General features: G+C 40.1%; 1 protein-coding gene across 3 annotated transcripts in view; it reads right to left on the minus strand.

The window, feature by feature from the left end:
• Tnks (tankyrase) overlaps positions 1–14182 on the minus strand; it is a 637218-nt gene that overhangs the window by 307245 nt on the left and 315791 nt on the right. For all 3 annotated transcript variants that reach the window (XM_090377953.1, XM_090377952.1, XM_090377954.1), the window contains exon 14: positions 11078–11176. In XM_090377953.1, coding sequence (XP_090234079.1) covers positions 11078–11176 — 99 coding nt within the window. The remainder of the gene's footprint in view (positions 1–11077; positions 11177–14182) is intronic.

Below are 14182 nucleotides of genomic sequence, written 5' to 3' on the forward strand. Positions count from 1 at the left end.
GCAGTCAGATATGAAGTTTTCTAAGCAGTGTAGACAGGCTGAGAGATCAGGGTTCTTGTCAAGGATATACAGGAATTTTGCTGATGGGAAAAAGGAGGTGATTATCCCTTTGCATAAGGCAATGGTCAGACCACATCTCGAGTACTGCATACAGGTATGGAGTCCTCATTTTAGGAATGATGTAGAGATGCTAGAATGAGTACAGAGAACAGCAACAAGATTGATGAGTTGAATGAAGGGTACTCTTATCAAGAAAGGATTAAGTTTTGCAAATTACAGCATCTGCAGACTAGGCATCTGAGAGGTGATCTGATTGAGGTGTATAAGGCCTAGAATGGTTAGATGGCAAGCTCAATGCCAAAGGTATTCTTCCTCTTTTGCATTAGCATTGACACATGATGAAAGAAAGCAAGCTTATATAGCATCAGCCAAATCCCCCCCTTACTCATTTCACTCATCCAACTGCTCCAAATGTTTGTCTAGTTCTACCTTGAATCTGTTTAAGCTATCAACATCTACAATGACGGAAGTTTGTTCCAGCAATCAACCACCCGCTGGCTAAAGGCAAACTTACGCACATCTATCCTACAGCTGTGCTTCCTCAAATTGAAATTATGCCCTCTCAGGCGATTATTCTAAGCAAGAGGAAGAATCCCATCAGAACTGAGCATGCTCAAACCATTGAAGGCTTTATATACCTCAATCAGATAATCTCGCAGGTGGCTAGTCTCCAGACACTGTAATTTGGAAAACTTAAGCCTTTCTTCGTAAGAGCAACCCTCTGTTCCATTCACTAATCTTGTTGCCCTTCTCTATACTCATTCCGACAGTTCTATATTCTTCTTAAAATGAGGCCTCCAGACCTGTATACAGTACTCAATGTGTGGACTGACCATTGCCTTATACAAGGGGATAATCACCACATTATCCTTGGTATAAAAATTTCTGTATATCATTGACAATACACCGTGGGCTACTTTTGCAGACCATCTGCACTGCTCAGAAAACTTCATATCTGCCTGCACAATTACCCCAGGTCCTTTTCACTATGTATCTCTGTCAGTGTAGTACCACACAGTTGATACATTACTCTGGGGTTACTGCTTCCCATATGCAGTACTTGACATTTGTCAATGTTAAACTTCAGTTGCCACCTCTCAGCCCATCTACTCAACTTTTCTAGATCCTGTTGCAGCAGCGTACTCTCATTAGTGTCAACCCTGCCAAACTTCGTATTGTCTCAAAACTTGGACCTTAAGCCTGATATACCATCATCAATATCATTAATGAATACAGAAAACAACAATGGACCCAACACTGAACTCTGGGGGACTTCACTAATAACATTAGTCCATGAAAAGCAGTGTCCATTGATTACCACTCTCTGTCTTCTCCTACTCAATCATCCCTTTATGCATAGCAGTAATTTCTCTCCAATGCCACACACTCCAATTTGTGCAGCAGTATCAAAAGCTTTTCTAAGATACAAATATACAGGGTGTCTCAAAAATATTGGTACAAACGTTTAGGGGAGGTAGGTATCTTCTAAAGGAATGTGAATTGCATAGGAACCCATAACCGGAAATGTCACAGGAAAGTAGTGGCAGAAGCACAAGAAGCAGAAATGACACAAGACAGTAATTATTGGCAAACATTTATTTGACATAATATTAACAATGGAGTACGAGATGGATGCATTTCATGATTTTACAATAGATGCTCGAAGGTTCCACCATGAGACGCGATGCATGCGTGACACCGAAGCAGCATGGATTGGTGGACACGGTCGAACATACCTGGAGTTTCTTTGACAGTAGCAGCAGCAGCAGCGCAGATGAGTCCCGCCACAAGATCCATTTCCGTCTCCACTGGCGATTCATACACGATAGATTTGAGGGCCCCCCACAGTAAGAAAGCAAGGCTCGATAAATCAAGTGAGCGTGAGGTCCAGGCAATGGGTCCACCACAGCCAATCCACCGATACCCAAAACTTCTGTTCAAATGGTCACGAACACACCTTCCACTATGGGCAAGCGCCCCGTCATGTTGAAACCAAATGTTGCATCTCACATTTGCTGGAACCATCATAAAGTAACCCTGGTAGAACTTGTTCAAGATAGAACCAATATTTAGCGGAGTTCATGCGGGATGGTAACAAGTATGGGCCGACTAAGCAGTCACCGACAATACCTGCCCACAAATTTATTGCAAAGCGATGTTGTGCTGCAAACCGTGTGGGTTGTTGTGAGCCCACACATGAGCATCGTGCTGATTGAATAAGCCTTCCCGAGTGAAATAAGCCTCATTAGTGAACAAAACATATGCTGGAAAATTCAAGTCTTGAACACTTTCTTGGAGAAACCACTGCGCAAAAAACTACACATGCAGGATGGTCTTGGGGAGCACTAACTGAACCCTCTGGAGATGAAAGGGGCGTAAGGAATCGTCGTGCCAGACACGCTGTACACTGTAACGAGACACTCCTAAGGCAGGGGCAATGGCACATGTGCTGGTAGTAGGATTATTCTGGAAGGCATTCAACACACTTTCTTCCACGGTGGGAGTTTGTGTCGAACGTGGTCTCCCCTGCACTACTCCTGTCATCTCTAAATGATCCATAATTGCACAAATTTTGATGCACACGTGCAAACAAATGGTGGTCTGTCTGGGATGCGTTCTCCATAAATTCGTTGAGTGGTTCATCCATTGCCCTCTGCTAATCCATACACTAGGTGCAAGTCTGCCAGCTCACAGTTCGTATATCGAATCATGCTCTTCGTGCGGCGACTACTCCTTGAATGAGTAAACCAGAAATTTTCCCTCTCGCGAACTAATGAATAGCACCGTGTACCGATTTACGGTGATGTTTCCGGTTATGGGTTCCTATGCGATTCACATTCCTTTAGATGTTACCTATCTCCCCTAAACGTTTGTACCAATATTTTTGAGACATCCCGTATAATATCAAAATTATTCGTTGCATCCATTTCCTTCATGACTACATCATAGTATCCAATCAAATTGGTCAGACAAGACTTCCCCTTAACAAACCCATGCTGTGTCCGAGGTATAACTGAAGTCTTGTCTAGATGATCCTGCAGTGCTTCTTTAACCATTGCCTCCATTAATTTCCCTGGAACAGAAGTTACACTAACAGGTCTGTAATTACCTGTGTCTCCCTTTGATCTACCTTTGTGGATTGGGGTCACATTTGCACATCTTTTCCAACTAAGAAATACTGTTCAAGGTTTAAGCCTAAGTGGATGTCAGATGAATTAATGAAGTTCGTGGCAGAGAAGAATGTATGTAATGCATATAAAGTATCAGGTTACACAGAAGCCTACGCAGGTATAAACTAGTCTGTAATCAAGTCACAAAGGAGGTTAGGCAGGCGAAGGCAGATTACGAGAAATCTTTGTAAGGATGCAAAGAAAAATAGCAAAGAGTTCTTTACTTATGTAAACTCTAGAAGGAAAGGAATGAATCAAATTGGACCACTTAACATTGATGGGTTGACTATTGATGATCGTGCTCAGGTAGCTGATAAACTGAAGGAGAATTTTGCATCTACATTCACAAACGTCTGGCACATCTCTCATTGATTGAGGGGAGTGCCAGAAGTTTATCAAATGCTAACAGGGAGCTAAGTGATTTTGTAATAACTGAGAGCAAAGTGGAGGAGAAATTGTTGTAGTTAAACGTAAGGAAGGCACCTGGGGTGGACAGGATCTATCCAGTTATATTAAAGGAGGCAGCAAAGGAAGTAAGCAAACCTTTAGCTATAATTATGAGAGCTTCCTTGGACTCAAGGGAGGCTCCCATGGACTGGAGGTGTGCAAATGTATCACCAATTCACAAAGAGGTTTCAAGAAGTGACACTATAACTACAGACCTGTTAGTTTAACTTGTGTTCTGGGGAAAATAATGGAATCACTTGTTAAAGAAGCACTGCAAGATCATCTAGACAACACTGCAGTAATAGTAGTAGTAGTGGCACATGATGCAAGTGTAGGAGCTTATGCAGCATCAGCCAAAAAAAAAAAAAAAAAAACACACCATTCCCTCCAAATGCCTGTCCAGTTCCTCCTTAAATTTATTTAACCTATCAACTTCCACAACGACAGATGGAAGTTTGTTCCAGCAATTAACCACCCGCTGGCTAAAGGCAAATTTCCGCACATCTATTCTACATCTGTCCTTTCTTAATTTGAACTTATGTCCCCATAGGTTCGTAATCTGAACAAGTGGAAGGATCCCATCAGAATTCAGCGTGCTCAACCCATTCAAGGCCTTATAGACCTCAATCAGATCACCGCGCAGGTGCCTAAGTCTCCAGCCACTGCAATTTGCAGAACTTAAGCCTCTCTTGGTAAGAGAATCCCTTCATTCCCCTCACCAATTGTGTTGCTCTTCTCTGTACACGCTCAAGCAAATCTACATCCTTCCTAAAATGAGGCCTCCAGACCTGTACGCAGTACTCAAGGCGTGGCCTGACCATTGCCTTATACAGAGGGATAATCACCTCCTTTTCCCTGCTAGCAAAATTCCTATATATCATTGACAAAACCCCATGACCTGCCCTAGCAGCCTGTCTGCATTGCTCAGAAAACTTCATATCTGACTGCACAATTACTCCCAGGTCTTTTTCATTTTCTACCACCTTAAGGGTAGTACCACACAGTTGGTACGTTTCTCTGGAGTTACTTCTACCCATATGCAGTACTTTGCATTTGTCAAGGTTGAACTTCAGTTGCCACTTCTTAGTCCATCTGCCCAAATTATCTAGATCCTGTTGCAGTAGCACACTGCCATTAATGTCATTAACAACCCTGCCAACCTTTGTGTCATCTGCAAACTTCGACATTAAGCCTGATATACCTTCATCAATATCATTGATAAATACACAAAACAACAGTGGACCCAACACCGAACCCTGTGGGACTCCACTAATAACATTAGTCCACGAAGAGCAGCACCCATTGATTACCACCCTCTGTCTTCTCCCACTTAACCATCCTTTTATCCATTGTAGCAACTTACCCTTAATACCATTCTGCTCCAATTTGTACAGTAGTCTTCCATGCGCAACAGTGTCAAAAGCTTTCCTGAAATCCAAGTATATGATATCAAAATTATTTTTTGCATCCAGTTCCTTTGTGTCCACATCATAATAACCAATCAAATTTGTCAGACAAGACTTTCCCTTAACAAACCCATGCTGTGTTTGAATTATTGCTGCAGTCTTGTCTAGATGATCCTGCAATGCATCTTTAACCAGTGACTCCATTATTTTATCCGGAACAGAAGTTAAACTAACTGGTCTGTAATTACTCGTGTCACCCTTCGATCCACCTTTGTGAATTGGGGACACATTTGCACATCTCCAGTCCGTGGGAACCTCCCCTGAGTCCAAGGATGCTCTCATAATTATGGCTAAGGGTTTGCTTAGTTGCTTTGCCGCCTCCTTTAAAATAACTGGATAGATCCCATCCACCCCAGGTGCCTTTCTTATGTTTAACTTCAACAATTTCTCCTCCACTTTGCTCTCAGTTATTACAAAATCATTAAGCACACTGCTACAATTTGATAACCTTCTTCCATTTTCAAACTGTAATAATTCCTCACGTGTGAATGTAGATGCAAAATACTCATTCAGTTTGTTTGCTATCTGAGCAGGATCATCAACAGTCGAACCATCGATGTCAAGTGGACCAATCATATTCATTCCGTTCCTTTTAGAGTTTATATAAGTAAAGAAATCCCTGCTGTTTTTCTTAGCATCTTTTGCCAAAGATTTCTCGTAATCCGCCTTCGCCTGCCGAACCTCCTTTGTGACCTGATTACAGACTAGCTTATATCTGCCACAGGCTTCTGCGTCACTTGATAATTTATATGCATCCCATGCATTTTTCTTCTCTGTCACGAGTCTCATTAGTTCATTTGATAACCATTTAGGCCTAAACCTTGAACGATATTTCTTAATCGGTATATAAAGTCTAGTAGCTTCCACAATTAATTCCTTGAATGCTTCCCACTTAGAATTTACTGTTTGTAACATCGTCAGTTGATCCCACTGTACAGAATTTAAAAACTGTCTGAGAGCACTGTACTCCCCTTTACGGAAGCAAAAACCCTTTCCTTTACCCCTGACGGTAGTTACCTCTTTGAGTAAATCCCACTTCAGCACACTGTGATCACTGCCACCTAGTGGTTCCTTTATCTGCAAATTCTTAATACACGAATGATCACTGCTGATAACCAGATCAAAAGTGTTACTTTCTCTGGTTGCCTCTCGAACATGCTGCTGCAGAAAACAATTGTTTTCTGTAGCAAAGACAGAAAAGACAGTATGCTACTCCAACTGGATCTAGATAAGTTGGGAAAATGGGCTGAGAAGTGGCAATAGTTGACACAGCATGGGTTTGTTTAAGTGAGGTCTTGTTTGACCAATTTGATAGGATACTATGATATCGTCAAAAAGGAACTGAATGCCAGAAATAATTTTAATATAATATACTTGGATTTCAGGAACGCTTTTGATACTGTTGCACATGAAGACTGCTGTACAAATTGGAGAGGTATAACATTAAGAGAAGTTGCTACAATGGATAAAGTAATGGTTGAGTGGTTGACGATAGAGAGTGGTAATCAATGGACACTGCTCTTCATGGACAAATGTTATTAGTGGAGTTCCCTAGGGTTTGGTGTTGGCACCATTGTTGTTTTATATATTTATCAATGATATTGATGAAGGTATATCAGGCTTAATGTCCAAGTTTGCAGATGATACAAAGGTTGGGAGGGTTGTTAACGACAGAAAAGACAGTATGCTACTCCAACTGGATCTAGATAAGTTGGGAAAATGGGCTGAGAAGTGGCAACTGAAGTTTAACATTGACGAATGCAAAGTAATGCATATGGATAGCAAAAACAGAAAAGAAACATTAACTGTGTGTTACTACACTCAAGAAGTGGAAAGTGAAAAAGACCTAGGGATACTTGTGGAATCAAATACGAAGTTCGGTGAGCAGTGTATATGGGCTGCCAGGGCAGGTCATGGAATCTTCTCAATGATGTATAGGAATTTTACTAGCAGGGACGGAGAGGTGATTATCCCGTTATACAAGCCAATGGTCAGGCCACACCTAGAATACTGTGTACAGGTCTGGAGGCCTCGTTTTAGGAAGGATGTAGAGTTGCTAGAATGAGTACAAAAAAGGGCAACAAGATTGGTGAGGGGAACAAAGGGGATGCTCTTACCAAGAAAGGCTTAATTCTGCAAACTGCAGCGCCTGGAGACTAGGCACCTGCGAGGTGATCTGATTGAGATGTATAAGGCCTTGAATGGGTTGAGCAAGCTGAATGCTGATGGGATTCTTCCTCTTGCTCAGACTAAGAACCTGAGGGGGAAACAGTTTCAAATTGAGGAAAGATAGTTGTAGAATAGATGTGCGGAAATTTGCCTTTAGCCAGCAGGTAGTTGATTGGTGGAACAGGCTTCCATCTTTTGTTGTGGAATCTAATAGCCTAAATAAATTTAAGGCTGAGTTGGATAGGCATTTGGAACGAATGGAGAGGTGAAGTGGGAGGGGTTTTTTTGGCTGATGCTGCATAAACTTGCTTTCTTGCATCGTATGCCTCTATCAATGCTAATGCGAATCTCCAGTCCATGGGTACCCCTGAGTCCAAGGAAGCTCTCATAATTATGGCTAAGGGTTTGCTTACTTTCTTTGCTGCCTCCTTTAATAAAACTGGATAGATTCCACAGGTGCCTTTCTTATGTTTATCTTTAACAATTTCTTCTCCACTTTACTCTCAGTTATTACAAGATTATCTAGCTTACTGCCAGAGTTTAATACACCTCTGGCATTTCCCTCTCTGAATAACTCCACATGTGTGAATGTAGATGGAAAATACTGATTTAGTTTGTTAGTTACCAGAGCAGGATCATATGGTGGATCAACAGTTGAACCATCCATATCCCGTCAACCAATCTGATTCATCCTCTTCCTTCTAGAGTTTACATAAGTACAGAACTCTTTGCTGTTTTTCTTTGCATCCTTTGCCAAAGATTTCTCGTAATCTGCCTTTGCCTGCCTAACCTCCTTGGTTACTTGGTTACAGACCAGCTTACATCTATCGTAGCCTTCCATGTCACCCATTAAAGTGGCAACTGAAGTTTAACATTGACAAATGCAAAGTACTGCATATGGGTAGCAGTAACCTCAGGCAATGTAGCAATTGTGTGGTGTTACACTCAGGGTAATGGAGAATGAAATAGACCTGGGGGTAATTGTACAGTCTGATATGAAGTTTTTTAAGCAATGCAGACAGGCTGCTATAGAAGGTCATGGGGTCTTGTCAAATGATATACAGGAATTTTTCTAGCAGGGTTAGGGAGGTGATTATCCCCTTGTACAAGGCAATGGTCAGGCCACACCTTGAGTTCTGTGTACAGGTATGGAAGCCTCATTTTAGGAAGGATGTAGAATTGTAGAACGAGTACAGAGAAGAGCAACAGGGGAACAAAGGGGTGCTCTTACGAAGAAAGGCTTAAGTTCTGCAATTGCAGCATCCGGAGACCAGGCAACTGCGATGTGATCTGATTGAGGTGTATATGGCCTTGAATGGATTGAACAGGCTCATTGCTCATGGGATTGCTCAGAAACCTGAGGGGGCATAAACTAAAATTGAGAAAAGGCAGTTGTCAAATTGATGTATAAAAATTTGCCTTTAGCCAGCAAGTAGTTAATTGGTGGAACAACATTCCATCTGTCGTGGAAGTTGATAGTTTAAATAAATTCAAGGAAGTGGACAAACTTTTGGAGTGAATGAATGGGTGAAATGGATTTTTTTTTTTTTTTTTTTTTTTTTTTGGTAGATGCTGTATAAGCTTGCTGTCTTGTATCATATCACTATACTAATGCTATCTCATTATGGGTTACCTCAACATATCTCTTATTGTTTGTTTGTTTGTTTGTTAGAAGCATTAGCAACTAAGGCCATATTGCTTCGGGAATATGCGGTGGTCATTCCCTTAACCTTTCCATATCCTCCGTATTTGGTGGTGATGGGCTCAAACCCCGGTCTAATCAAGAAGCATGTACTACGCACTGCTGCTCCTTCCCAGCTGGCTACGGAGGCACCTTATATCTCTCATAGACTGGAATACATGGACCATAAATTCCCTATATGGTACCAGTTTTTTTGAACAAGCAGGATGATTGCTACATACTGCAATATGTTCAAGGAGATCTAATATCCTGGATCTGGTTATAAGGATCCTAACTGTATCAAAAACTTGACAGTGGGGAAACATTAGCAGGCAGTGACCACAACATCATAAAATGAACTGCATCTACAGGAACCTATGTAAAAAAAAAAAAAAATATCAATCCTGTTTGTTCAGGTTAGGGGTCAGTCACATTGATCTAATGCTTGTCGTTCCTCGTGGTTACATGTCTGCCCGAATTTTTAGAAGACAGCTGGCCAAGCCTGACATGCTTGGTTTTTTTTATTTTAGTGTTTCCTTTACCAAACCAAAGGAACCTGTGTAGTCAATGGTGAAGACGAGAGATTCAACTTCAAGAGAGGGAAGTTTGTTTGTTTTATTAACTCATTAACCTCAGCTGCCAATGCGGCATTTAATTGCACATTGGCAGCTGAGGCCATAAAGTGCCAAGTAAACAAGAGAAGGAAGTACAATGGAATGAGCTATTTCTTGGACTGATTTAACTGGAGTAACTACTAATTATTAATGAAAACTTCCTGCAATTTCCAATCAACAATTCACTGGCTAAAGTTGCAAGTTGTTGATTACTAGAATAAGCTGCCTCCACGGGTAGTTGAGGCTGACAATCTGTGAAGATTCAAAGGTCAGTTGTATACCTAATGAAGACGGAGTCTAATAAATAGTTCATTTATTCTATTTTATTTCTTTATTTTATTTTGCAGCCTAATACACAGAAAAGACAGAATTCATGGGATACCTGGTTCGTGGGAAACGTAACGCTGTCATCCCTCTCACTAGTAGACGAATCCACTGTTTGGCAGGTATACAGGTACACTGCATTCACGTAGACAGTAATTCGATGTCAGTAAGAATAAAAGTCGTGCGTTAACAGACTTTGAATGAGGGATGATAGTGGGTTCCTGACACATGGGTCTCACTCTATCGTGGAGGTGGTACAGAAATTGCACTATCCCCATTCGACAGTATCAAGATTGTACTAATGATCGCCTGGTGATGTTTCTGGCACCTCCGTCATTCAAGTTGGCAGTGATTTGTGCCACTGTCGCTCGCCGGTTGGCTGAAACAATGCGAGACCATGTTAACCGCCACGTTCGTCCACCACCTTTCTTCCCCCACAGCTCTGTCCACGATGAGATGTTATTCCGGATATAACTGGAAATGAGTCCCATTTCCAGTTATTACGAGCAGACAGGAAGACCCATATCTGGCGGAAACTGCACGAAGCTATGCACCCATCATGTCAAGAAGGAACTGTTCAAGCAGGTGGATGGTCGGTAATGATCTGGGGCATATTCAAATGGCACACATTGGGACCTCTGGTATGTCTAGACACATCTCTGAATGGGTCCAGGTTACATGTCCATCCTTACAGACTATCTGCATCCCTTCAAGGTCATCATGCACCGATGGGCAATGGACTTTTCCAGCAGGACAATGCTCCTTCCCAAAGAGCCGTGGTAACTAGAACATGGTTCGAAGAGCATTCCGCAGATTTTACCACCATGGAATGGCCTCCCTGCTCAACGAACATGAACCCTGTGGAGAATCTTTGGGATGCTGTGGAAAGGTCTGTTCATGCTTTGGATCCTCCACCCAAGAATGTGGCGGAATTATGGAGATTGGTACAGCAAGCATGGGTGGAAATACCTGTGGAATGCTGTCGTGAACTAGTGGACAATGCCTCGCTGTGTAACTGCCCTTACCCAGGCGAAAGGTGGGCCCTACCTGTTACTAGGAAGGTATCCCATCCCATGATTTCTGTCCACTCAGTGTACTAATATTATTATAGTGTTATTCACTTAATAAAATATAAAACCAACCAACCTTTAGAAGTAATTTAACAATTTCATATTTTCCTTTTGCAGCAGCTTCATGAAGTGGAGTGAATTTCCATAGATCTGCTACATTCACATTGGCACCATGCTAAAAGTCAAACAGATGAAGATATTTTTAAAACAACAATAAATATGACATATAATGATTTCTGCAAGTTATATCTTATTTTAACATTTTAATAATTTCTAAGCCTTTCTAATGATTTTCCATCTGTTTATTTATTTGTACAATGATAAAAAAATATATATTTCCTAATTGTTTCTGAATATTTGCATTTCTGATGGTTAAAATTAATTAACTGTTCACATTAAGTTTCCTGTATATCATTAAATAGTTTTGTAATCAATTAAATTGAATTAAAATGTACTTGATGGCAGAATGATGAACTAATTCATTATCATTCCTGTCAACAGGCTGTTCACTGTTACTTAAGGCATTTAAGAAAATTATCTAATTGCAGTTTTAGGCTATTTCTTTCATTAAAGTTGTTAATGAATATAGGACCCCCCCCCCCATATTTGCTTTACATAATATCACTCACGATAAATTAAGATCCTTGTAATACTTACTAGGTATAATACATGAATGACCAAAGTCACAAATTCATTTTATTTTTAAATAAAAGCAACTTCTATATATAAATTAGCCTATTTTTAAAATCAGCAAGATAAAGCAATACTATTTTCAGACTACTTATCAAAAATTAAAATATCTATCAGAAGATATAATTAAAATATTAAATTAAAAAATTCAAATATCTATCAGAAAAATTAAAATAATAAAGCTATCAGAATAATTTTAAGACACTTGGAGAAAGTGTCTTGAAAGTATTCTTTCCCCTCTGCCACCCCCAACTGTCTAGCGTCATGCTTCATGTTCCTTCCTGTATTAGTCTTTCAGGTGTTTGTTACAATACAAGAATAATACTATTCCTTTATTTGAGAACAAAATTTGAAGTACATAAATTGACACAGAGGGGATATTTACACCCTCTGAGCCAAGGCAAAATGGATTCACAAGAATGAATGTTCTAGTAAAATAAGGTTCCAGCCCTGTTGTTATATTCAAAAAAATATAAATAACAGTAATAAAAATATAAGAAGGCATGATGATTTTAAATACCCCAACTAAACAATAACTTTTTATTGCTGAGAAATTGATAGATCTACCCATGATTTTCATTGGTCTAAGGCATCCAATGATATCTATTTACATAACCATTAGGCAAAAGTACATTCCATCATTCATGAACAGTAAAGTGTAAAGTGTGTTAATTGTCTGATGGCACCAGAGGTTCCCCATCTCCGCATCGTGTACTCTGTTTTTGTAACACAGAACTCTGCGGAGGCCAGAGATTTAAAAAGTGTGTGGGAAGTGGAATGTTATGTAGTGTTATGTTCTGTTGCTTCTCTGACCATTTAGCCGTTGGGTCTCTATTGGGACCCACCATTGCCCACACTTTGCCACAAGGAGGCAGGGCAGGCACCAGTAGATTATTTAAGTACTTTGGCAGGCCCTGCCACCCAATTTTCAAGATTTCAGTGAAAAGGCCTAGATACATAAAAGGGGGGAGGGATGAACATTAGAATTTGGAAATGCCAAAAGCTTTTCGAGAAAGCAGTTGAATTTAGACATTGAGTAGAATTTGGTGGCATTGTTAAGGGGGCATACTCAGTCGGTAGAGTGGGAGGAAACAGGTAGAAGGGTGGGGACAATAGAGTAGGCATCCCCAAAGAGGTCAGTGGGGACGAGCCCCACTAGGAGAAGCATGGAGGGAGACAGAGACCTGTCTCCCCTCTGCCTGGGGATGTGATTTTAAAGGGAACTGGGTTTGAGTACCCAGTTCAGATCACCAAATGGTGTATTGTGTTGATTCCAGCAGGATGGTCAAACTGCCCATCCTGCTCTGGTGGTAGGATATGTTAGCTGACAGTGGAGAGTGGGAGAGACAGACATTTACTTCATTAATAATCATAAATGTATATATGATTATATATACACCTAATTCTGTTTTTACACGATAGATACGTTCCTGAAAAATACGTGTAAAAAAATACATTGTATTTATGGAAGAAAAGAAGATTGGTTCCGGATCTAAAAAATCAGTAAAAATAATTAAAAAAAAAACACATAAAAATATTATTTTTAAGCTTATTATTTTATTTCAACAAAATACACATGTAATAATATGTAATGAAAATGTATTAAAGTAAATTTGTATGCATATGAAATGAATTCTTCATGAATAAAAAAAATCTGTTTTACACATAACAAAATTTTATTCATTTTCACTTTCTGATAATAAACGGCGCATACGTTTGCGTACGACTGGAATATCACTAGAAATGTTGTGGACATCGTCTTCTTCCTCTATCAATCAAATTCTTTCTGTGATCTCTTGAGCAAAATCAGCATGAGTCTCCTCTGGTGGTGATGTTTCACCGGTTTTTCGAACGAATTCAGTTATTAATCGTTGTGTTCGTGTTTTGGTTAGGCCGTTATATAATTCTCTGTAAGAGGCTGTCAACGATTTCAGTTCACGTTGAAACTTCTCAGAGCGTTCCTCATTAGGGTCACGTTTGACAAAATGATTACCTAATTTTCTGGCCAGTTCCAGACCTTCTTTTATTAAATCTGCATTTAGAACAGGATCATTTTCTTCATTATCACTACGTTCTGTGAGATAAGGAGTCCCGAGGACAAGCTCTAATATTTCATCTTCGCTTAGGGCTTTGTCGGTTAACAATTCATCAATATCTTCAAACGATAGATCATCGAATCCTTCTCCACCAATTTTGTGTGTTGTCATTGTAATGATGTTGGGAAATTCGGTCGTATTAAGGATGATGGCATCTTTGCTTTTTATACATTGTGGCCAAACCGCTTTCCAACACGCATTTAAAGTTGCTGGTTTTAATTCAGTTAACGCTAATCCAACTTGATTGATACAATCCATAATTGAGAATTTCTTCCACACATCAATGACTGTTAGTGTTTCATCATTCAGTTTGTCCAAAACGTGTTGGAATGTTCGTTTTACGTAGTATGTTTTAATTGTCGCAATTATACCTTGGTCTAGCGGTTGTATCAAAG

Source organism: Mastigoproctus giganteus, chromosome 7 (assembly GCF_048544385.1).
Source record: "Mastigoproctus giganteus isolate SK-2022 chromosome 7, ASM4854438v1, whole genome shotgun sequence".
Taxonomy (NCBI): Eukaryota; Metazoa; Arthropoda; class Arachnida; order Uropygi; family Thelyphonidae; genus Mastigoproctus; species Mastigoproctus giganteus.